Source organism: Chlorocebus sabaeus, chromosome 13, assembly GCF_047675955.1.
Source record: "Chlorocebus sabaeus isolate Y175 chromosome 13, mChlSab1.0.hap1, whole genome shotgun sequence".
NCBI lineage: Eukaryota > Metazoa > Chordata > Mammalia > Primates > Cercopithecidae > Chlorocebus > Chlorocebus sabaeus.
Window position 1 is genome coordinate 88,370,911 of NC_132916.1, and position 25,773 is coordinate 88,396,683.

The window sequence follows — 25,773 nt, forward strand, 5'->3', positions numbered from 1 at the left end:
TATGCACAGTTCTAATAAGCATAGTTAACTAGCTCCTGCCATGCCGGTTTTAAGCAGCATTAAGTTAAGAGAGTAATATTGGTGATACCGGGGCAAATTCACAGAGCGAGATGAAGAAACAATGGATAACAAATGATTGGTGCACTTGAATGTGAATAAAATACTTTTAGCAGTATTACAATAGATGTTATTACTACAAAATATTTTCTCTTTTATAAAAAAATACTAATAGGTATAAAAATGCTGAAGGAATATTCTTGCCAATATACTAATGAAATTGACAGACTGATGTTGCAGCTGCTTTGGGATTCTTAGTATGATGACAGTGTAGTTCTATGATACTATAGAGTTTTGAGCATAGCATTATCAGCTCAGTACTTGAGCTTATTTTTCCATGCGAATTGTTGTTAACTGAATGGTAGTAGTAGTCAGTGTGTTCAAACACCTTTAGAATCATTTATGCTTCTCCAGCAAAGTGGATTCCAGAATGTCTTTTTTATTTTGTTTCATTTTGTGTTTGAGACACGGTCTCACTCCGATGCCTAGGCTGGAGTGCAGTGGTGAGATCTTGGCTCACTGCAGCCTCTACCTCAGCCTACCCTGTAGCTAGGAACAGGCACATGCCACCACTCCCAGCCAATCTTTGTATTTTTACTAGAGACATGGTTTGCCATGTTGTGCAGGCTGGCCTTGAGCTCAAGGGTTCCACCTGCTTCAGCCTCCCAAAAAATGCTGGGATTACAGGTATGAGCCACCATACCCAGCTAGATTCCAGAATGTTTTTTAATCTTTTTAAAAAAGGGTTCATGCTGTACCTTCTTTTTTTAAACATAAAGGTTTTATTGTGCCAACATGAAATTTCTTTTTTTTTTTTTGAGATGGAGTTTCTCACTTGTTGCCTAGGCTGGAGTGCAACGGCATGATCTTGGCTTGCCGTAACCTCCGCCTCCTGGGTTCAAGTGATTCTCCTGCCTCAGCCTCCCGAGTAGCTGGGATTACAGGCACATGCCACCACGCCCAGCTAATTTTGTATTTTTAGTAGAGACGAAGTTTCTACACGTTGGTCAGGGTGGTCTTGAACTTCTGACCTCAGGTGATCCGCCCGCCTCGGCCTCCCCAAGTGCTGGTATTACAGGTGTGAGCCACCATGCCCGGCCTATTTTCTTTTTTAATAAAGGAAAACCCCTTTCTAAAGGTGTGAAATGATGGTAGAATAATTTACCGGTTCATTGTGTGTGGGCTGTTAAGATATTAATGGTATGGCTTTGAAGACTAAGTGTCTTTTTACTTGCATAATGATTTGTTATTCTGGGACTAAATAAATTAAGTTTAGACCTGAGGTGTTCTTTATTCCTGGTGTAGGAAAGTTTAGTCACTAAAATACTTCATGGTATGGTATTTTCCAGAAAGGAGATAAGAGGTTTTGTAATGGGACCCATCATTGTAATGGTTGTTTTTTGTCTTTTTTAAATTTAATTTTTAATTTTTTGTTTTTGTTTTTTTGAGATGGAGTTTTGCTCTTTTTGCCCAGGCTGGAGTGCAGTGGCATGATCTCGGCTCACTGCAACCTCTGCCTCCTGGGTTTAAGCAATTCTCCTGCCTCAGCCTCCCGAGTAGCTGGGATTACAGGTGTCCACCATCATGCCTGGCTAATTTTTTTTGTATTTGTAGTAGAGACAGGGTTTCACCATGTTGGCCAGGCTGGTTTCAAACTCCTGACCTCAGGTGATCTGCCTGCCTCGGCCTCCCAAAGTGTTGGGATTACAGGCATGAGCACCACGCCCAGCCTTTCTTATGTCTTAAAGTTTTTTCTACTCATCTTTAGACTTTTTTTTATCTTGATTACATCTTGCCGTGTTTTTCCAGCGTCATCGACTGATGGAATTATTTTGGTTGTTTTAAGACTTGTGAAATGCTGTGCTTAAAATCTGATTTTAAAATGCTTTTATATCAAGATTGAAGAGATCCAAATGAAACCTCTTCATTTAGAAATTGCTTTCTATCATGGCTCTAAACCAGGTACTATTTTTTGTCCTCACTGTACATAGGGACTTCATCTGCAGCATCCTCACCATTAAAAAAAGAACAGCCCTTATTTACTCTACGGCAGGTTGGGATGATCTGTGAACGTTTGTTGAAAGAACGTGAAGAGAAAGTTCGAGAAGAATATGAAGAAATATTGAACACAAAACTTGCAGGTATGAGGTGTGTTAGAGTTTCTGAGGAAGTCAGTTGTACAAAATGCATTATTTTCCACGTGTGCTTTAATTTCACTTTCTATACACTAGTGCAGTATATTCTCTGAGAACGAGAAAATTTCTGTTCAGGAAAGGAAATTAACCTTATGGCTCATGGCCCGCCTTGGTAACCTCAGGAAAAGAGTATTGGCTAGCCGTGTAGATAAGCAGTAGTATTGGTATGTACCCTGTACTAAAAAAGGATGTTAGTTGTTTAACTCAATTTGGTTGTGGATTTTTTGACTTTATATTTTTCATAACTTTGCCATCAATCTAGATATTTAAAATATTTAATTGGTTGTCACTGTGTAAGTCATTTGAGTATCAAACTGCAGTCCTGTTTTAATTATCAGAAGAAATCAGTAAAATTTGATAATTTAAGTACAGTAAATAAAATTTATTATGTACGATAACATAAATAGAATGTTTAGCCACAGATTTACTGTTTATATAGATATGTAAGCTTTTTGATTCTTAAAGAATTAATGTAGAGGTGTTAATGTAGAGAAGATAAGTTGCTTAGATATATAACAACTTTTTCTGTGATAACTTGATCAGGTTTTAGGTAGTTTTTTGTTGTTAGCTTTTGTTATCCTATTCTCCTTGCAGTCAGTTGCCATTCATAGCCCACATACAATAACTTTCAGAGTAGAAGGGTAAAAACCTATTGAAAGCCCTTGGTTTTTTTTTTTTTTTTTTTTTGAGACGTAGTCTCACTCTCACCCAGGCTGGAGTGCAGTGGCAGTGTTGGCTCACTGCAAGCTCCGCCTTCCAGGTTCACACCATTCTCCTGCCTCAGCCTCCCGTGTAGCTGGGACTACAGGCACCCGCCACCACACCCGGCTAATTTTTTTGTATTTTTAGTAGGGATAGGGTTTCACCGTGTTAGCCAGGATGGTCTCGATCTCCTGACCTCATGATCTGCCCGCCTCGGCCTCCCAAAGTGCTGGGATTACAGGCGTGAGCCACCGTGCCTGGCCAATTTTTTTTTTTTTTTTTTTTTTTTTAAGATGGAGTCTCGCTCTGTCACCCAGGCTGGAGTGCAATGGCACGATCTCGGCTCACTGCAACCTCTGCCTCCCAGGCTCAAGCGATTCTCCTGCCTTAGCCTCTCGAGTAGCTGGGACTACAGGTGTGTGCCACCATGCCCAGCTAATTTTTTTTTTTTGTATTAGTAGAGATGAGGTTTCACCATGTTAGCCAGGATGGTCTCAATCTCTTGACCTTATGATCTGCCCACCTCGGCCTCCCAAAGTGCTGGGATTACAGGCGTGAGCCACTGCGCCCAGCCTTGTTTTTAATTGTTATGAAATAATAAATCTCACCTAGTCTTTATGTCAGGTCATGTGATCGGACTAAAACCTAGGTTTCTTGACTGATAAGCTCCATGCTGTTTTTATTTGATACAGTATTAGTACTACCGAGGTTATGTAAGTGATTGTCAACTTAGAATTGTTTTACTATACATTTTGTATTTTCAGTTTATCTGGCTCTTAATATTAAGGCATTTTACAAATCATGTAATTGACATGTACCTTGATTTATAGAACAATATGATGCGTTTGTGAAGTTTACGCATGATCAAATAATGCGACGATATGGAGAACAGCCTGCTAGTTGTAAGTATTTCACCTTTGAAGTTATAAACTCAAAATAAGCCTATCTTTTAAGGAGAAGACATTATAATTATTTTCATACTCAAAAAGAGAATTTAACAAAATTACTGAGACTGTATGGAGGAAATAGGCAGTATAACTTTGCAAGACTTTTGGTTAAATACCTAGGGGCAATACTGGGAATCAAGGTCTAGTATTTGTTTGGATTTTGACCCGTATTTTGCACTAATTTTCCTTTTCTCACCCTTTAGATGTTTCATGAATCACGTATCCTGCATTTGTGGGCTGCCTTGTTCGTTGTTGAGTTGTTGCAAGAGGTCCCAATTATGACATGCAGCAATGCCAATACCCCTTCTGTGAATACAGGTTATTTCAAGCTTTCGTCAGTGGCAACCACTCTTAGGCAGCAGCAACTGGTTTTGGAAATTTCCCTGATGTCAGTACCACCTGGATGTGGACCTTTGCTACCTGTATTAATACCAGTGGCCTCATTTTGCTGTATCATTACAATTTGGCTTCTTATATTAATGTTTGAAAAGGATTAAAACTGGTATTCTAGAACATGCCCTTCACTGGTTATGTAAATAAAACTGTAGAATGACACTTCAGATGAAGTTAGTGTGATTTTAATTGTGCACTACAACCAAGCTGTAACCAGTTACTAATTTTAGAATGTAATCCCAGGACAATATTAAGCAAATAGCCTGCAGTGCTTCCTGTGAAATATTGAAGGAGGAGGGCATTTCTGTATTCCAGGACTTCTTGGGGTTTCAGAATGGGTTTATATGATTTTTTTTTTTTTTGGTAGTTTTATTTATTCTATCAGTCTTTTTAACAAATGTTTATTGCTGCATTTTTTTTTCCAGTGTATCATTGTTTTATTGCCCTTGTAGTACTGGAATTTAGTTGGAAGAATAAAACATTTACTTCTATTCTGCTTGTTTCTTAATGTACAGATGGGGGTAGTATTTTGAATAAAGGCGGTGTTTTAAAATGTAAGCATTTTCCAGGAATCAATGAAGTTAATTTTCTAGGATTTTAGTGCTATTTCAAAAAACTGAGTTCTGATTCTAAATTCCTTCTGTAACTTACTGCCTGATAGAATGTTACAGGTATCTTAACTGCTATAGAATTACCTCAGATATCAGTAGAATCCAGTTTTTCCTTTAAGGACTTGATACGCAAAAGCATGATTTCAGCAAAAACCTTTCCATACATGGTTTCCAGACATAGCTTTCTTACAATGAAGTGAGCAAAAAAATGCTTCAGTGAATTCTTTTGTTGAATTCCAATAGCATATTTCCAAAATTAAAGACAATCTTAAATATACATTTATAATTGATCAAGTTAGTAGAAGAAAAAGGATTTTTTTTTTTTTTTTTTTTTTTTTTTTGATACGGAGTTTTGCTCTCATCACCCAGACTGGAGTGCAATGGCGCAATCTCAGCTCACTGCAACCTCCGCCTTCCAAGTTCAAGCGATTCTCCTGCCTCAGCCTCCTGAGTTGCTGGGAGTACAGGAATGCACCATCACGCCCAGCTAATTTTTTGTATTTTTAGTAGAGATAGGGTTTCACCATTTTGGCGGGGCTGGTCTTGAACTCCTGACCTCAGGTGATCTGCCCATCTTGGCCTCCCAAAGTGCTGGGATTACAGACGTGAAACACTGCGCCCGGCTGGATCTTTTTTTTATTTTTAGCTTTGGTAATTACATTTCACCAATTCTGTGGTTTCACAAGGTGCCCAGGCAATTTATGTGCCAATTAGTGATTGAGAAACATTGGTATAGCACAGGGTGGCAATATGCCCCCCCCCACCCTTTTTTTTGAGACAGAGTCTTGCTCTGTCACCAGGCTGGAGTGCAGTGCTGCCATCTTACTCACTGCAACCTCCACCTCTTGGGTTCAAGTGATTCTCCTGCCTCAGCCTCCTGAGTAGCTGGGACTACAGGTGTGCACCACCACGCCCTGCTAATTTTTGTATTTTTAGTAGAGACGGGGTTTCACCATGTTGGCCAGGATGGTCTTGATCTCTTGACCTCGTGATCCGCCCGCCTCGGCCTCCCAAAGTGCTGGGATTACAGGTGTGAGCCACTGCACCCGGCCAATTCTACCCCCTTTTAATGGTCTAGAACAGAGATTCTCAACCTCAGTACTTAATGGCAGTTTGGGCCAGATCATTCTTTGTTGTGGTGACTGTTCCTGTGTATTATTATATTTAGCCACATCTCTGGCCTCTACCACAACTGTGATAACCAAAGTGTCTGTGACATTGCCAAATGTCCCTGAGGGACAAAATAGTTCCCAGCTAAGAACCACTGGTTAGCAGGACAGCCTGTTGTAGTCCCAGCTACTTGGGAGGCTGAGGCACGAGAATCGCTTGAACCCAGGAGGCAGAGGTTGCAGTGACCTGAGATCATGCCACTGCACTCCAGTCCAGGTGACAAAGTGAGGCTTCATCTCGGGGGGGGGAAAAAAAAATTTTTTTCTTCCACAGCCAAATTTCTGCATTATCACTTACCCAAAAGTCCCAGCTTATGGGCTACTCTGACTTCAGATGGGTCCAGTAGTTGATTAGTCCAAATACCAACCATACATGATTTCAATATTAAGATTATTTTAGCTACCTAGGGATTCTGAATTCCCCAAATCCCTGAAATTGCTTGTAATAAGTATCTATAGAATTGTGTTAATAGTCATCTTAGTAAAAGGCAGTACTGATACAGTACTGTACTATGATATGTTTAGTAAATCTTTGATTAACAAGTGCACATAGGTATAATTCTTTGTATTTTTGGAAAAATAGGCAATCTGAGAAAAATAAATACTGGAGGTTTAAACTAGTAAAGCTGTCTTTGGCCTGTGGCAAGAAGTAGAGACGACCCTAAAGAAAATGATGGAAGATTCTCAGGCTCTGCCTATCCCCAGAGACTGCTTTAGACAATTGGTGGCGGGGGAGAACTTTTGGAATCTGTTTAATATGCTGCCTAGGTGATTCAAGCAGCTAGGGTTGGAAATGACTTGTTTTTGCCCTGTTTGGGTTCTCTTTACTCCCTTCAAACTCTTACAGTAATTGGTATTAAATGAATATTCTACAAAAGCACCCTAATAGTCTGACTCTGTCTACTCAAGGATATATGGCTCCCACAATTCTCTGCTCCTGCATTTGCCCTAGGTAAGGAGCACTAGATGCAAACCCATGTCTCAGGCAGAGATACAGCTCCAGCAGTCCTCTCCTCTCTATTGCATCTATTTTCTTTCTCTACTAAATCATTTCCAAAAGCATAATATGCATGTTATTAAAAAATCTTTTGATCCTATATCGCTTGCTAGTGATTATTTTACTGCTCCCCTTTATAAAAGCAAAACTCAAGAATTTTCTAAACTTCCCCCAGTTTATTACCCCCTCCTTTTTTTCACCAACTTGTTTTATTAGGAAAAAAAATTCAAACAGAAAAGTTGAAAGACTTTCCCACATAAAATACTTCCCTAATTTAACATCAAGTCCTTATTTCAGATTTTTCCATGTGTCTCTTTTTTAAATAGCTACCCTCATCCCCTAAATAGGATTCAATTAAGATTCTTACTTTCTGGAAATACTAGGCCTGTTGTCTTCTTGAGTTTTTCTTTGTAGTGTCATTAATTTAAACTTCTAATATCCCTTTGAACTTCCTGTAAACTGAAAGGTCCAAAGTTTTTGTAAGTTTCAGGTTAAACTTGTGCAGGAGTGCAAGGTGATGCTACGGTCTCCATATTGCATCACACAGTTATGGCTTTTCCAGGCTAAGTTTGGACACTTGGTTAGGTCATCTGATAGGTGATTAGACTTCGTCTCCACTCCGTTACTCTTAGTAAAACGCAGCAAAGATTTCCACTTTGTTTAATCAGCAGCCAGCATTTGACCTTGAAGCACTCTTCAGTTGGCTTGCAAAATACTACACTTGCTTGATGTTTCTCCTTTACTGGCTGCTCCTTCTCAGTCTGTCTTTTGCTGCTGGCCCAATCCTGATTTCCCTAAATTTTGCTAAAACATAAGTGTGCCCCCAAGCTCAACCTTGGGCTGCATGCCTCCTCGTAGTACTCATCTTGGTGATCTCATCTCATCACATAAGGACATCAGATTATATTAACCTCTCCATGTGACATCTTCAGTTAGGTATCTAGTAGACACCTCGAAATTTATGTCTAAAACTTATTTTTGCCTCTGAAATTGTTCCTCTCAGTCATCCTCAATCACTTAATGGCCACTCCATTCTTTGTTTCAAGGCAGAAACGGTCTTGGACTCCTCACATCCTTCATCTAATCTTAGTTCCACCTAAAATGTTAACATCTCTACTGCCATTACCCTAATCCAAGACACTATCATAGTTTGCTTTGATTATTTCCGTGGTTTCTTAACCGGTCTTTGTTTTGCCTCATTTTGTCTCCTCTTACCCATCCTATTCTCTCATAGCAACCAGACTGATCTCTAAAACTTTTTTTTTTTTTTTTTTTTTGAGATGGAGTCTGGCTCTGTTGCCCAGGCTGGAGTGCAGTGGCCGGATCTCAGCTCCCTGCAAGCCCCGCCTCCCGAGTTCACGCCATTCTCCTGCCTCAGCCTCCCGAGTAGCTGGGAGTACAGGCGCCTGCCACCTCGCCCGGCTAATTTTTTTTGTACTTTAGTAGAGACGGGGTTTCACCGTGTTAGCCAGGATGGTCTCGATCTCCTGACCTCGTGATCCGCCCGTCTCGGCCTCCCAAAGTGCTGGGATTACAGGCTTGAGCCACCGCGCCCGGCCTGATCTCTAAAACTCTTAAGTCTTGTTTAGATGGCTTCCTACCTAAGTAAAAGAAACTTCACAAAGGTCTGTGGAGCCCTAAATTACCTGCACTCAACCCCACCTCATTCAATTCCTATTGAATTCCTCCTGCTCACTCTACCTTGTCCACATTGGCCACCTTTGCTCTTCTCCCACAAAACTTCATGGAAAATTTTTTCCTCACTCTTGACTTTTTGCACAAATGTCATCTCAATGAGGCCTGCTCTGACCACTCTGTTTAAAATTGCAGCCTGAACATCCTGGTGCTCTGCCCTGCATTTGTTTGTTTTACTCCCTCTGCTAAATGCAATGAAGGCAGGGATCTTTGCTCACTGGCATACAGTGCCTGGCACAAGGCACATGCTTGGTATTTTTTGAATGAATTTCACCCTACTTCAATTCAGGGTTTTCAGATCAGTATTTCTTAAATGAAAGATTTAGTAAAGCAGAATACTTCCTTTGTAAGATATTTTGGTAGAGGTTTCCTGAATTACAGAATGGACACAGAATTGAACTGACATTTCATAGGCTGTCTTGAGGGTTTTGTGCTCCATTAATGATTACCACACAGGAGCTTCATGTTTTAATTTTATAACTCTTTTGTGTATTCATTGTGAAAATGGGGCAGTTTTCGACTGGGCATGGTGGCTCATGCCTGTAATTCCAGCACTTTGGGAGGCCTAGGTGGGTGGATCGCTCGAGCCCAGGAGTTCAAGACCAGCCTGGCCAACATGGCAAAACCCCATTTCTACTAAAAATACAAAAATTAGCCGGGCGTGGTGGCGCACGCCTGTGGTCCCAGCTACTTGGGAGGCTGAGGCAGGAGAATGGCTTGAACCCAGGAGGTGGAGGTTGCAGTGAGCCCAGATCGTGTCACTGCACTCCAGCCGGGGCGACAGAAAGAGACTGTCTCAAAAGAGAAAAAGAAAATAGGGCAGCTGCCATGCTGTTACTTTCTTACATAATCTTTAGTGAGGAAAATCAAAGTGGTTCAGTGCATGACATGAGTTTAGGTTGGATAAATTCAACTTAGTACCCAGCAAAAGAAAAGTAAGGCACGGCTACTTACTCTACTCAGTGAATCTGTGCCTTAGATATGAATCTGCTGGTCTGTGTGAGGCCAGTTCCTCTGTACCTTATAGTGTAAAAAGCATCTTGCCGTATGAGTGTTGTTCAAAGTAATGGTTTCTAAACACTGACAATTTTATCTGGTGCTCATATGCATCATTTGAAACCACACTGTACATAGTGATGGTGTCCTTGTATTGGAAGACCTTCCCTGTTGCCAACTTCCTTACCTTAAATAGATGGAAAATCATTAAAATCACCTATTCTTTCCCTAGATTTGTACTAACTATTGTTCAAAAATGAAACACATGGTTGGAGGCAAGACTAGAAGAAGAATGACTAGAATATTGAGAAAAAATATTGAGCTAATTGCTATGAAGGTAAATCATGGAAATCTCATTGACTTAACATGAGAAATTTATTCTTTGATCATATTCATTTAGTGGGCTGTGTTCCACACCCTCACTCAATGACCCCTAGAATGACAGAGGCTCTGTCTTTAATACATGGATTCCAAGGTGTCAAAGCCTCTATTTGTCCAGTTGCTTTCTATGATAATGGTGGTACTTGTGTTTAGTTTGCATATAATAAATTTCGTAACATTCAAGCTGACAGTCCTGTGTACATATGTAGAGGTGTTTACATTCTGTTGAATAAGAAATCCTGGCACCTTTTAAATGAAGATGAAAAGATACCTAATCTAACTTAACTACCTATGCTGGTCATTGTCTTTCCCAAAGCTCTGCAGGGCTAGGTGCTTTCTGCTCTGACTTGCGGTTGATTATTTATGGTACCTTGGGGTTTCCCCTTATTTTTAACCTTGGCAACATTTTGACTTTTTTTGGAGACATATTCATCTAGCTTTTTTTTTTTTTTTTTTAGACGGAGTTTCACTCGTTTTGCCCAGGCTGGAGTGCAATGGTGCAATCTCGGCTGACTACAACCTCCACCTTCTGGCTTTAAGCGATTCTCCTGCCTCAGACTCCCATGTAGCTGGGATTACAGGTGTATACCACCACGCCCAGCTAATTTTGTATTTTTATTTTATTTTTTTGAGATAGAGTCTCGCTCTGTCACCAGGCTGGAGTGCAGTGGCCGATCTCAGCTCACTGCAACCTCCGCCTCCTGGGTTCAAGCAATTCCCCTGCCTCAACCTCCTGAGTAGCTGGGACTACAGGCACATGCCACCATGCCTGGCTAATTTTTTGTATTTTTTAGTAGAGACGGGGTTTCACCATGTTGGCCAGGATGGTCTTGATTTCCTGCCCTAGTGATCCGCCCGCCTCGGCCTCTCACAGTGCTAGGATTACAGGCATAAGCCACCGTGCCTGGCTTTTTTTTTTTTTTTTTTTTTTTAAAGTTGTAAGACTAAAGGAAATGGAGAGGCAGAGACAGTTTTGGAACCTGTAGTAACCAGGAGAAACAACCCGTAAGATATTCATGTTACTTATTTTTTTTTTTTTTTTTTTTTGAGACGGAGTCTCACTGGTCACCCAGGCTGGAGTGCAGTGGCGCAATCTCAGCTCAGTGCAAGCTCCGCCTCCCGGGTTCACGCCATTCTCCTGCCTCAGCCTCCAGAGTAGCTGGGACTACAGGCGCTGGCCACCACGCCCAGCTAATTTTTTGTATTTTTAGTAGAGACGGGGTTTTACCGTGTTAGCCAGGATGGTCTCCATCTCCTGACCTCGTGATCCGCCCACTTCGGCCTCCCAAAGTGCTGGGATTACAGGCGTGAGCCACCGCGCCGGCCTCATGTTACTTATTGCCTAGTACACTAAAGTGAGGAATGCCAATGCAAGAAATTGTGAGAGGAGGAATGAGGATTGCTAAAGCAACTGCAAATAACTTATACTCCTGGATAATGGAATTTATTACATTTTTATACTCTAAGTTCAAGAAAGATTTACTCACAATTTAGTAATGACTTTGTGGAAAGTACAGTAAAATGTGTGAGCAGTTTTAGTTACGTATTATTTGTTGGATTCTAAAGCACTCCACAGTGTTTTGATATATGCCTGTTTGGGGTTAGCAATGTACTTTTCTTGTTAAACATCACATGGGGATTGCACATTTATCTTCTCACCAAAACCGGCTCCTCTAGTGTATGTAAATATGACTGGTCACCTTTTTCTCTTAAGCTGAATGTCATAGTTCTGGCTTCACTTATTTGCTTTCTAGCAGCCTCCCCATGTTAGCCTTGCCACATGGTCAGTCTTCTGTTTGGTAGGTTTTATGAATCCTAAAAGTTCTAGTTCAGAAACAGCTCTAATAAACCGAGCACTGGAGGCTTTAGTTAAGGAAACTGGCCGTGCTGTATTTTTGACAAAAAGGGGTTAAAATCTCAATGTTAAAATACTAGTTGGTAAAGTGAAGTAGACAGTTCAAATATAAACTTCTAAATTAAACTATAACTGTTACTGGAAAACATTAATTAGTATCCACTGTCAATAAAACAAATGGAAAAGTACTTAATGCTTCCTAAATCTAATGTTCTACATAGTATGGAAATTGCTCCCCGTCCCCACTTCTAAATGTACATTAGAAAAATAGAGAATTCACACCAGGTGCAGTGGCTCACGCCTGTAATCCCAGCACTTTGGGAGGCCGAGGCAGGCAGATCACCTAAGATCAGGAGTTCGAGACCAGCTTGGCCAATGTGGTGAAATCCTATCTCTCCTAAAAATAAAAAAATTAGCCGGGCATGGTGGCAGGCACCTGTAATCCCAGCTACTTGGGAGGCTGAGGCAGGAGAATCGCTTGAACCCAAGAGGCAGAGGTTGAGGTGAGCCGAGATCGCACCACTGCACTCCAGCTTGGTCAACAATAGCGAAACACTGTCTCAAAAAAAAAAAAAAAAAGAAAAAAGAAAAGAAAGAATTAGGCCAGGTGAGGTGGCTCACACCTATAATCCCACCACTTTGGGAGGCCAAGGTGGGCGGATCACAAGGTCAGGAGTTTGAGACCAGCCTGGCCAACATGGTGAAATCCTGTCTCTACTAACAACACAAAAATCAGCCGGGCGTGGTGGCAGGTGCCTGTAATCCCAGCTACTTGGGAGGCTGAGGCAGGAGAATCACTTGAACCCAGGAGGTGGACGTGGCAGTGAGCCAAGATTGCACTATTGCACTCCAGCCTAGGCAACTGAGCGAGACTCCATCTCAAAAAAAAAAAAAAAAAAAAAAGAAAAGAAAAAAGAGAATTCAATAATAGCAGTTTCATTTTTGGTAAATTTTAAAATATAATCTTGATATAAATTTGATACCAAAAGTTTTAGGTTTGGTCTCATTTTGGATTACATTCAAAATAAAGATTCAGAAATTTCAGTTATTCTAGCACCATATAGTTAATTTTAACAAGTAATACGGTTGTTTGGAGTATACCTTTATAAATATCTAGTGTAGATCTGGAGAAATTATAAACTTATATTTTATGTGTATTTGGACATCGTAGAAATGGTTTTAAAAGGATACTGGATAATTTCATTCATTTCTTCTGAGGTTGCAGAATTTGCATCCATTTTTTCAGCAGCTGTCACAACTGTTGCAAAAGCCTTTTGAATAGACAAGAGAGAAGAAAATAAAAATGTCTACAGTTGCCAAACATCTTTTACTATACTTCTTTTAATGGCTGTTGATAGCTGGCACATACTCTTCACTGAAATTTAAGATTGTCAAAACTACACTGATGATCTCTTTACACCACTTATATGTTAAAAGATAAAGTAATGGTTCCTGAATAATCTTGTTTCAGAGAACTAAGAGTATGCAGAGAAAAATGAAATAAAGCTAGTCAAAGTTAAAAGAAAAAGAAAGCCCTGTTTCCTCTACTAATCTTACCCCAGGAAAATATCTATTTTTCTTGGAAGCAGCCAATTATGGATAATTTTTAATGGTGACCTCTGTAAGGCCTTTAATAGAGTTAAGATCTTTGTAATACTACTCTGAAGACAGAAAGAATTATTGTTTATTTTAAAGAATAACAACAGTTGTTTATTGCCTTGCCAAGTATTCCTTGTACTTCCTGATTGCTAAATCTGTTGTGTAGGTTTTTTCTTTTATTCAAGAGAAATGCTGGTTAATAATATGCTTTATTTTGTGAAATAACAGAACTGACCTAAATTGTTTAGTTTTTGCTTAATGCTAACTATTGGGTTAGATCACATACTTATTTTGACCTGGCATGAACACAGAATTGGCTTGGTTAAGGAATGCAGGATCAGAGGGCAGGGGATTGGGAGTGGGGGCTGTTGAGCTACCATTTCCTAAGGAACTTTTAAAGTTTGAAGTGATTTATACTTTCCAAATAAAAGGCAAGGCATTAAACACAAGATGAATTCCAAAGCACTAAAAGTATAAAAATGTTCTGAGAAAGTCATCATGGATGGTTAGAAAAATATCCAGCTTGTTCTTTTCCCCCCAGCCTACCTCTGACCAGTCTACGAGGTTGATGAGCCTGCTACACTCTAGGTGCAGTTTGTATGCTATGCAGATGTCTGGGGCGATATTCGGAATGCAGCCTTCTTCGCTTTTCAGTGCTTCATTCTAAAACATAACAGTAAGATGACTAACTTTTAGAAATTATTAGGAACAAAATCAGACATTAATGAAGCCCCCAACCTAAACTGAGTAAATCAGTAAATGGAATCTTGGTTTCCTTTATTTAGTGAGTGAGTCTATTCAGTAGTTAACCAGTTCTTGTTTAGGTTTATGTCTTGGTCACAACCCCTCTAGTTCTTAGTCACTAGAAGAATATTCCCAGGATTAGAAGATAAGCATATTTTTCATTTCAATCCATAAATTACTAATTTCTGAGACCTGAATGCACTTGCTGTAAAAAGTTTATGGAGATCTTTAGGAATACTTAATAAAATGGTACTTCCAACAATTAGCTGAATTCTAACAATTACTATACCGTATTAGTAAATACTAATAATACCACTTACCAGGGGTATAGGGTATAAATTATTTTTTAAAGAAAAGACTATGTTGTCAACACTGCAGATCTTAAGAAACCATCAGTGTTTTGAAATCCATGGCTTTTACTGAGAAACAAAGTCTTACATACATACCCTGCTTTGATATAATAATATCAGCGGTATATTATATCCCACCCAACAAGAACTGAAATCGTACGAGTTCTCTTCTGTGACTCACTAGCCAAGAAGACAGATTTTGTAAGTTTTAATTTGTGGCTTATATATTAAAAATAACTGATTTTTTGGTTAAGTATGAAATTATTCAATGGTTTTCACCATCACTGAAAACCATTGACTTATATCGTCCTACTCAATACTCTTGTAATACTCTGCATGTTTGTGTGCCATTTTGCAATGAGAAGCCAATACACTGGAATGCTCTTCATAGGTTTTATGGAGTTGCTTCTTAAGTATTTACTGTGGCAAGATTTCTGGGTACTTAACTTAAAACTCTTTCATGTATATATAGCTTATTGAATGTTTAAAGTGATCATTTTGCCTGGTCATAAGAAAGCTAGTTTCTAAAATTGTGAGCTGTCTTAAGCTATTGTTTAAAGAGCTTCCAGGAGTTGATAACTGTGTCTGGACTTTTAGCAAGGGCACTGCTGAAGTGTGTTGCCCCAGGAGTTTTAGTGGCAGACTGCTGGTTATCCTCTACACTAAGCTCTGCAGATGCTCTCAGAATAGATCTTTCTTTGGTTTAAAATCCAAGATGAAGTCCCAAAGTATTTCTCTTTCCCACTAGAAAAAAACATTTCGGTCTTTCAGTAATTTATTAGGCCATATTGTTTAATCCCTATCTGCTGTTAAGTTTACAGGAAACATTTCCTTTACTTTCACAAGAGTAGTAACATACTCTTGAGTATTTGTGCCTATGATCTGACTTCAGCATGTCAAGGGCAAAGATTACACATTGTCAAAAACTGGCAGCAACAGTTGACTACTAATTGGTATCTCTATGGGGTTAGACATTTTTTTCTACAGTCTAAAGCATTTTAAAAAATATAGGAGAGGTGCAACCCTGAGTTGCCGACTCTGCTCATTAAAACATAACTGCAAATTTAGAATATTTTTGTGACAATGACGCCCAGAGCCTGAGCTAAACTAGCTGAGGTTTAGTTTAGTTCTAAATTTGATTTAGTTCTCTGATTACAGGTGCCTGTAATCCCAGCTACTTGGGAGGCTGAGGCAGGAGAATCACTTGAACCCAGGAGGTGGACATTGCAGTGAGCCAAGATCGCACTACTGCACTCCAGCCTGGGCAACAGAGCGAGACTCCATCTAAAAAAAAAAAAAAAGAGAGAATTCAATAATGGCAGTTCCATTTTTGATAAATTTTTAAATATAATCTTGATATAAGTTGAAATTTCTGAATCTTTATTTTGAATTTAATCCAAAATGAGACCAAACCTAAACTAAACTAAATCAGAGAACTAAATGTTCATCTTACCTTTAGATAATAGTAAGGATTGTTGAGTGCAGTATGGAGGGCAATTCGCGGAGCAGCATTTAAATGTTCACGAAGGGCATGGGCAGCGCTGAAGTACACCACCTCATGGAGAGGCTGTGTCTCAGGAGGCAGAAGGTATTCTCTGAAACAGCCAGTCAGGCATCCATGTTTAGATAAGCACAGGTTTATTTTCTTTACATATATACATATATACATATATACATATATACATTTTTTCCCTTTAGGCTCTGTTGAACTTCAATTTCCACTACAACATTTTTGTCAATCCTCTCTCTGTAGAGGACCGAACCATTTACTAAAAGCAAAATCAACAACCAAAAACAAATGAAACAAACTCAAATATCAGATCTAATACAGTTTCACTCAGAATTGCATCTCTTCCATATAATGGGTTTTAAAACTACCTCTAGACTCTTTATAAGAAGCTGTATATTTCAGTTCTGAGTTAAACCTTTAGGAACAAATGTACATATACTATATTTCTGCTCAGAAATCTTTAAGATAGCATTTCTTAAAGTAAATGAGAAAACAGATATCTACATTTTCTAGCACTACAAACATTTAACCTTTGGCAATATTAAACAAAGGCCCGGAATTAAGAGTTCAGGAAATTCTTCTTGGATCACAGAAAATTTTTAGTTGATACCTTTCATGGAAATGACACCTCAAAAGTTTTTTTTTTTTTGAGACTGAGTTCCACTCTTGTCGCCTAGACTGGAGTACAATGGTGCAATCTCGGCTCACTGCAACCTCTGCCTCCTGGGTTCAAGCGATTCTCCTGCCTCAGCCTCCCGAGAGGCTGGGATTACAGGCACCCACCAACACGCCTGGCTAATGTTTGTATTTTTAATAGAGATAAGGTTTCACCATGTTGGCCAGGCTGGTCTTGAATTCCTGACCCCAGGTGATCCACCCGCCTCGGCCTCCCAAAGTGTTGGGATTACAGGTGTGAGCCACCTCGCCCGGCCCAAAAGTTTTTTATATATTGGAATTACTTTTTACGTTAGAAGGCAGAAAAGGCTAAATCTTAGTTTCAGAGTATTGAAAAACAAATCATTAATAAAATTTCACTTATAAAAAAATCTGTCATAATTTGGAATTTTTTTCACCTATAAGCTAGATGATAAAACAATTTTAATAAATTCTGAACTAAAAAATATGGCATTAAAAATTCACTTAGCGTGTATAGTGAGCGCATCAGGTGGTCTATGCCATGACAGTGATATCATCCTGGATTCCTGGAGGGTAGCAAATTGGAGGGGAGAAGCTTTGGCACACATAACCCATAGACAGAGTAATGTCACTAACTGGATTAAAGTATATAGTTAACTCACATGACTTCATAAAGAAGATTTCTGGGGCTTAGTCCAACCCTGAGCCTAAAGTATTTTGGCCACATGACAGCTTGTGTCAGCTCCTTTCCCCACCAGTACAAGCAGAGCAAAGCAGCTACCTCAGCCCAGTCACGGGACATTATTCTCCTTCTTCCAAGTATCCTTTCTCTTCTTCTGGAGAGGATACCACTCCCTAGAAATCCCCTACACTTGTGTTGTCCCAGTGTGGCCAGGAGCTTTGAAGAAGAGAGGAAGTGGAAAGGGTATTCAACATGGACATCACTCTTCACCATACCCCTTTCCTCCCTCATCTCAAGAGCTAATGACCGCCTTGCTCATTCTAATTCTAGGTGCTGCTCCTTCTCCAGAGTCAACTGGAACAAAACTTGCTTGCAAAGAGTGTATGATTTTGACTTGATCCTCACTAAGGACCAGTATTCTATACCTCAGATACTGTTAACATCTTAATTACTCAAGGTTAAGTTAACTTAGCTGTAGCTTCAGGAAACAGTTTCTGTGATGGCTGGCTACCAATTTGTAATTTCTGACCATAAACTCTTCCTACACTAACCTCATGCAGTTATTTCCCAATCATTATACACGGCTGTCATTAAAAGATCTTGTTGCAGTCCCTGCTATGTAATAAGGATTGGATATCTAACAAGGCAACAAGACAGAGTCAATTTTTACATGTGATTTATAGAAATGCAAGCATTTCCCAAGGCAAAAGACCTCTCTATCCTCAAAGAACCATCAGAGCAAAAATAAAATATCTGCCTTAATTTTGTTTCCACTGGCTACATTAGTTGAACAACAACAATGACAAATACATTATACATTAGAATTTTTATCTGACTGTAGACTTGGAGATTGGCATAGAAATATATTTCTGTGACTTATTTACGTGAGAAGAAATAAGCAATGAGTCTGGCACTAGAGCACTGCATTATGCTCATTTTGGATTCAGACCAGACAAATGATAGGCCTTCCCTGAAAGAGTTGGTTCTGAAGGAACTGGTAGAATTAGTATCAACAAGGGCTTCAAAGTTGAAGCCTGCTATTGGCAAAAACAGTAACTTAGAAAGTGGTGATTTATTCTGAGCTCTTAAGATCTGGCAACTTATTCTTGCCTGTGTTTTTGCCAAGAGCTGCTCATAGTATACTGTGAACTCTGCCTCCTGAAGTCTCCTGCTTATATTTGTCTTTAAAGGACATCCTTTCTCCATAACCCCAAGCTCTGCCCAGATGTCTGTGGTGTGGCCATTGAGGGCAGTATAGAGAAATGAAGAGGGCCTTTTGACAGGTGTCAGGACAATCAGACTGTGTGGCCTTGCATGAGTCACAGCCCCTCTCTGGGCTTTAGCTGCCACAAAACTGACTCTTCAGTTCTCTTTTAGCTTTAACATGCTATAATTCTAATCTCTTCCCTCCTGGGACAATCTTGGTAAAGACACTAAATCCTAGTATGGGAGATTTTGTGATTTTACAACAAAACACATTTAATCATACTGAGGATTATTTCAACAACTGCTCAGAAAGGTAAAAAGTCAGACATATTAAGTGAAGGATCATGAAAGGGGAATGGCTGATGTGGTTTCAGAGCCTACAATTTGGAATTTGTAAGAACTCTGGAACCTGACATTTGGCCTAAAATTGGCAAATCACATTGTAAAATTATTTTTAGTGACTACTTGGTAAAAGGGAAGTCAAGAGTTTGGGGCTAGACACTCTACAAGAACAGGAAAGTCCAGTAGAGCAAGCAAGGTTAACTCTATGAGTTCTAAAATGTAATTTTTACCAGCATTTGGCCAATATTGCAGTTTATCACTTTTTTTTTTCTCCTCGAGATGGAGTCTTGCTCTGTTGCCTAGGCTGGAGTGCAGTGGCACGATTGCCTTACTGCAACCTCTGCCTCCTGGGTTCAAGCCATTCTCCTGCCTCAGCCTTCCGAGTAGCTGGGATTACAGGTGTGCGCCACCATGCCCAGCTATTTTTTTGTATTTTTAGTAGAGCTGGGGTTTCACCATGATGGCCAGGCTGGTCTCAAACTTCTGACCTCAAGTGATCTGCCCACCTTGGCCTCCCAAGGTGCTGGGATTGACCGTTTTGGACCTTTTCATGGCATTAGCAATTTCTCCCCAATGAGTAGGAACAATGACTGTCCCCACATTATTCTGGAAAACAAAACTTTTAACTTTCAGAAAAGACATGTAATTTGTCAGAAAAGCACTCTTTCTCTTTAATAATTGTGCTGCTATTTTCTCAGTACTTTATTCAGTGTCTAGCCTTCTGTTGGGTTTAAACTGCTATTAAAATTTACAATAAACATGTTCCCCCCTCACCACACTTTTTAGGTTATTAAATCATCTTCTTTTGCACACTTCTCATTTTTTTCTGTAGCATGCCCAACTTCCACCAAAATTAGGTGGGTGACTTTACACAGCTACATAAAGCTGACTTTTGGGAAATCCATGAATCAGAATGATCTGGGTTTCCTAAAAAGGAATCATCCTAAAATACAGGCTAGATTGGTAGACTTCTAAATTTACCAAGCACATGTCTCAACATAAATTTAGTGCACCTGATAATGAGGTGCGCTGGCATTGTTTAGAATTAAATGTTCTTTCTTTAGGATAAAATAGAGCAGCATGGCTAGTCTGCTCTGTTTTCTGGGCTTGGCTGAGATCCAGCATTTACTCCTAGCAAAGATTAAGTGTAATATAAATACTTTGTTATTAGATAGGGGAGAAACACTCACTTTCTAACTCATCTCTCCCCACCTGGCATAATGAAGTAGATCAAATTTAAGCCATATTCTTGAACTGAGAGTAAAAGAATGAACTAAGTCATTTGATTATACATCTTGATAATGATGGAAAAGGAATAAAAATTACAATTCTAAGCTGGATGGAGAGACATGAAAAGCATAACGCCTAACCTGGGAGAAAAATGTTCTGGATTGGCTATAGAAAGCTATGACACCAGTGTTATTGGAAAAACAGCATGATTTTTAGCTCTTAAGAGCTAAATTTAGACTTACCTCACTAGACAGTCAATGAAGTTCACAGCATTTTCTCTGAGTACTTCAAATTTGGTTTGCTTCTTACTTCTTCTTAACTCCTTCATTTCCAATAAGGACTATGGATAAAAGAACATACCTTTTCTGGTGATCCTGAGACAGAAAACCCCTCAGAGGGAGCTCTGTTGCTAAGTTCTATAGAAGCAGCTGATGCCTTTTCCATAAGACAGGATGTACAGAGAAAGATCAAAATGGGTTTTGTTTATTCGTTTTATTTTTAAGGTCTGGCAAGAATCTCTCCTCAAAGGTGTTTTGCTTTATAATATACAAGCAAATTTTTAGGGAAAGAGGAAAAGGGCAGTTCACTTTACTACTAAACTACATGGCAGAGTGCTCGGTATCCACAGTTCATTAATTCATTTAAGAAAAGGACTTAACAGGATAAAGAAAAAAATCTTGCCTTTTTGCCATACTAACAGAATAGGTTCCATGTGTTTTATTTTACTTAGACTGAACTTTTACTCTACATTTATCATAATTTGGTATCATAGTACAAAGAAGGTTCTTCGTTTTGACAATCAAGATCCTAAAGTTAGAACTATCTGAAAAAGGATATATTGGACATTCTGTGGCTCAATTTCCACTCTGTACTTGAATATGCATTTTAAAAAATCAAGAAAAGTAACTAAAACTAATGAGTTAGGCTCTTTTAAATCTTTCAGTTTGATCAAACAGAAAAATACATCAGATAAAAAATAATCAGATTTCTTTTGTGCAGCCATGTTCCTATTTTCTCTTATTGCTAGCTAATTCTTTATCTTGCTGAGCCCACAGAATGGTTTCCACCTATGTTAGCTAGTAGATTCCAGAATGGGTATACGTAGAGTGATGATGGCAATGGGACTAACAGGATGTTCAACTTAGAAGTGAGTTAAAAGTCTGCTTTTTTCCTGGTTGTGGTTTAAAAATGAAAACAAAAACATCCAGGCAGAGCTAATCTAGAGCACAAACTGAAAAAAGGGAGTGTCACAGGATGCACCTGGAAGGAAGGAAAGTGATCTGACCTTCTGAAGATGATACAGGTCTGTCTTCTGAAGCCCCTTTGGCTGTGACCCAGAAGCATCTTCTTCATCTTTGTTTTCTGCTTTTAATACAAAACCAATAGACATCAATGAGGGTAAATCCAAGTCAAAAGAACAAACATTTCTACTATTCCAAAGGAAGTAAAAGTTTCACCTATATATATATTTTTAATGTGGCAAGGGATCAAGATTCCATCTGATAAATGATTTCTTACAGAAGCTGAAGGCCAATAATACATAACTTGTGCTGTAGTGATGTCTCCAAAAAACCAGCTACTGAATTTTAGAAGTGTTACCACAATGAAAACAAAACAAAATACAACCTAACAAAACTCCCTCAAACCAACAGCAAAAAGTCTCAAAAAAAAAATTTTTTTTTCAGATGGAGTCTTGCTCTGTTGCCCAGGCTAGAGTGCAGTGGCGCCATCTTGGATCACTGCAACCTCCTCCTCCCAGGTTCAAGTGATTCTCCTGCCTCAGCCTCCCAGATAGCTGGGATTACAGGCGCCGGCCACCATGCCTGGCTAATTTTTGTATTTTTAGTAGAGAAGGGGTTTTGCCATGTTGGCCAGGCTGGTCTCAAACTCCTGACCTCAGGTGATCCACCCGCCTCAGCCTCCCAAAGTGCTGGGATTACAGGCGTAAGCCACCATGCCCAGTGAGTCTCAAATATTTTTGATGTTATTTATACATAGCTTTTTAAAAAAATCATACAAACTTAAAACTGTTTTCCTTTGATTATGTCAAGACTGTAAACAACACAATTTGAGTATGAAGAGGGTAGTGTCTAAGAATTTTGAAATAATCCACTAAAACGTAAAGGCATCATGGTTCTTTAGCAAAGGGAAAGAAAACCATAACTGCTTAAATGTATAGCTGTGCTCCTTCTAGAGAGCATAAGGCTCTCATATTCTCCTTTAAGTGCAGGTTGGGTTTTGTGAACTCCACACACATGGTTTGTTTGGCCTAAAACGATGACAGGAGGATGCAGCTGGAGAATATGTACTGGCTTAAAGGATAAACTGCTTTTTAGCTATAAGTAATTTCTAGTTCAAAAAATATATAACTAAAGGTTAAAATGTCTACTAGCTTCTTTGTCCCATGTCATTAACATGTAGTCTGCTACATGTTAATAAACCCAATATACCTTTGAAATAAATCTAATATGGGCTGAACGAAGTGCCTCATTCCTATAATCCCAGCACTTTGGGAGACCACAGTGGGAGGATCACCTGAGACAAGGAGTTCGAGACCAGGCTGAGAAACATAGTGAGACACTGTCTCTATTTAAAAAAAAAAACAAAAAAACAATTAATTAGGCTGATGACGGGGCTCATGCCTGTAATCGCAACACTTTGGGAGGTTGAGGCAGGCAGATTGCTTGAACCCAGCAGTTCGAGACCAGCCTGAGCAACATGGCAAAACCTCATCCCTACAAAAATACAAAACAATTAGCCAAGTATGGTGGGACGTGCCTATAGTCCCAGGTACTTGAGAGGCTGAAATGGGAGGATCGTTCCTGGGAGGTAGAGGCTGCAGTGAGCTCATCATGCTACTGCACTCCAGCCTGGACAACAGAGGGAGACTCTATCTCCAAAGAAAGAAAAAAAAATCAGCTGGGTGTTGTGGCCCTTTTCTGTAGTCCTAGCTACTCAGGAGGTGGAGGCAGGAGGATTACTTGAGCCCAGGAGCTCTGAGGTAACAGTGAGCTATGACTGCACCACTGCACTTAAGCCTGGAAAACACAGCAAGATCCTGTCTCAAAAAAATCTGATATGACACTCTGCCCTACTTAACTCTTCCCAACTGTAATTTTAAAACCAAACTGTAATATGTAATAAATGTTAAGGAACAGAGATAGCATATAGCCAAATATTTCTACTCATCCAATGTGGGGAGTTTTAATTTCAGTTTATTATTAATAATGAGTCACTTCTGAAAATTAGGAAATAACAGACATTTCTTCAAGACAGTGGTTTTGCTTTAATTTGTAAAATTTTTTATTCTTTAGGCTACTAATCATCTTAATCTCCAACCTTCCCATTTCAAAAGCTGCATTCCTTTATTCAGTTCTAGCATAGAATTTGTTTTTTAATTAGAGCTCATAGGAGCTCTAATTAAAATTTTATCTAGATTACCTCTAGTTAATGGTATCCAGCAAAAAAAGATGAAAAATTGTATGTGCCGTTTATTTTTACAGAAATCTCCATAAGTCCAATTTTGTAAAAGATTGAAATTTACACCTTATTTACCTTTTATTTTTCTAAGCCTTTTACTCTATTTATGTACTTAAGGGTGGCCCCTTGCTGATCCAATGATCACTACTAGGGCATATTTAAATTGTGAATCAGCAATAGAAAAACAATGAACTAGTGGTTAAGAGAGATGGGCTCTGGTCTGAGTGCTACCACTAGCTGTGTGATCTCAAACAAGCTACTGTCTTTTCCTAGACTTTAGTTTCTAGTTATAGCTGAACTCAACGATCTTAATGATACCAACATTCAGCCCTTAAAAGTTTTTGTGTTCTGAAAAGTAGCTCAGCTCATGCTGCAGTGGCAAGAGCAATACCCACACATAACCTGAAAGAAAACCCCTTAGTGCCTGCTCAGGCCATTCTAGTCAGGCAAACATTCTCTTTCATCTTCCATGACTGAGCACTCATCAAGTGCCTCACATTGCAGCTATGGAGAGATATGAGAAGATTTTTGCAAAAGCAGTTTCCTAAAGTCAAAAGATTTTTAAGACAAAGAAGTACTTGCCAAACATAAAAAAGTATTAAAACAGACATTTTACATAAGACATTTTCAATATGTCATGTCCAATTCTATGTGAATATATATAAAAAAACTACCTTTCCCCCCCAAACTCCATTTAAAAATTGCCCTAAATTTGGGAAAACTAAAAGGTACACACGAGTATTTTTTGTTGTTGTTATTGTTCTACTTAAAGAATACCATACTTTGGTGCTAGAAACAGCAAGAAGAGAGCCCATGAAAAGCTAGCATTTAGGCAACAGAACATGGCTACCTATATATAATCAGACACCCTAAGCATTCAGGATCTATAAATGATCATGTGGAGGTCAAGCAAGAGAGAAACTGTAACCCTCCAACAGTGAAGAGTGCCAGGCTGCCTCAGTTAATTTAGGACTGAAAGATTCTAGCTTTTGTAAATCCGATTAAAGTAAGCCTCATGCAGATTTTGGTAATCAACATACCAATGAGCCTCATTGCTGTGAAAGCAGTTCATAGCTATTAATTTTTCAAGCTTACAAATGATTTATGCAGTGCTTTTGAAATCTATAAAGAACTTGATGAAATGCTTAAGAAAAAACCTCTAAAAAGATTTCTTAATTATGACACCCTGCTACTCTTTCCAATATTTTTTATTTCTTTTTGTTGACTTTTTAAAAGACAAATCCTCCAAACTGTCGAACTGGAGAAAGAATTTCTTTTTCTGCCCATTTGATGCTCTTCATTGTTTAAACCAAATCTAGAAGAGAAACATCTGGCCTATTTGTGATCATTAAAATGTGATACTATGAGGCGTGGCATACTGACTGATCATGAACTACTTTATCTCTTCATCTCTAGGCACATCAGAAGGTGGGGTTTTCCATGCCATTTTAGTTAAGTGACTGTCATGGCCAATAGAATTGGGAGAATAATACACTCTTACCATCGAGGCTCTGAAACTGGGCCAGGAACTCCTCTATTCTCTTAGCTGTGCTGCCAAGGTGCTTTTCACAAGAAGACTTAAAAACCTTGAAACATTTCTCAAGTATGGTCATCAGTTCATCCTTTGCCAACATCCTAGAACAAAGTCAGTGACAGGAAATGTAATATAACTAGAAAATTAACACTTAAAAAACATTTTATTTAATATATATTAAATGTTTCTGCTCAGAAGATAAAAGAAATTCTTCATTAGTAGCTATCAACATTTTTTGGAGAGATTTTCTCCATATATGTGACATTCAGAAGAATTCTTAAAGGTTTCTCATGATAAAGTGTAGCTTAGAAAATTTACAAAGGACTGGATTAATAGTGTGGCTCTAACACTATGTAATATAGAACAAAGTTACTATACAGATTGTATAGTAGGCATTTAATTATAGTTTTCCTTTCTTTTCATGTAAACATACATATGAAATAAGAAATGTCTACAGAAGTT

The 25,773-nt window shown here is 39.0% G+C and overlaps 2 protein-coding genes across 8 annotated transcripts in view; one reads left to right on the forward strand and one right to left on the reverse strand.

Moving 5' to 3' along the window:
* The window catches only part of AKIRIN2 (akirin 2), a 27,746-nt gene extending 22,961 nt beyond the window's left edge, over positions 1-4,785 (forward strand). The window contains exons 3-5 of the mRNA XM_038002246.2: positions 2,049-2,198; positions 3,785-3,856; positions 4,105-4,785. Of these exons, the coding sequence (XP_037858174.1) occupies positions 2,049-2,198; positions 3,785-3,856; positions 4,105-4,115 (233 nt within the window). The 3' untranslated portion in view covers positions 4,116-4,785. The remainder of the gene's footprint in view (positions 1-2,048; positions 2,199-3,784; positions 3,857-4,104) is intronic.
* ORC3 (origin recognition complex subunit 3) overlaps positions 2,885-25,773 on the reverse strand; it is a 76,717-nt gene continuing 53,828 nt past the window's right edge. For 2 of the 7 annotated variants that reach the window (XM_073022592.1, XM_008006561.3), the window contains 8 exons: positions 25,279-25,412; positions 21,583-21,662; positions 20,540-20,637; positions 16,145-16,286; positions 14,144-14,260; positions 13,190-13,269; positions 8,630-11,999; positions 2,885-8,313 (listed from right to left, as the gene is read on the reverse strand). In XM_073022592.1, coding sequence (XP_072878693.1) covers positions 11,894-11,999; positions 13,190-13,269; positions 14,144-14,260; positions 16,145-16,286; positions 20,540-20,637; positions 21,583-21,662; positions 25,279-25,412 — 757 coding nt within the window. In that variant the 3' untranslated portion in view covers positions 2,885-8,313; positions 8,630-11,893. Of the gene's footprint in view, positions 12,007-13,189; positions 13,270-14,143; positions 14,261-16,144; positions 16,287-20,539; positions 20,638-21,582; positions 21,663-25,278; positions 25,413-25,773 lie in introns of all 7 variants that reach the window. The other 5 variants (XM_008006556.3, XM_073022593.1, XM_008006555.3 and 2 more) reach the window with 4 other exon arrangements.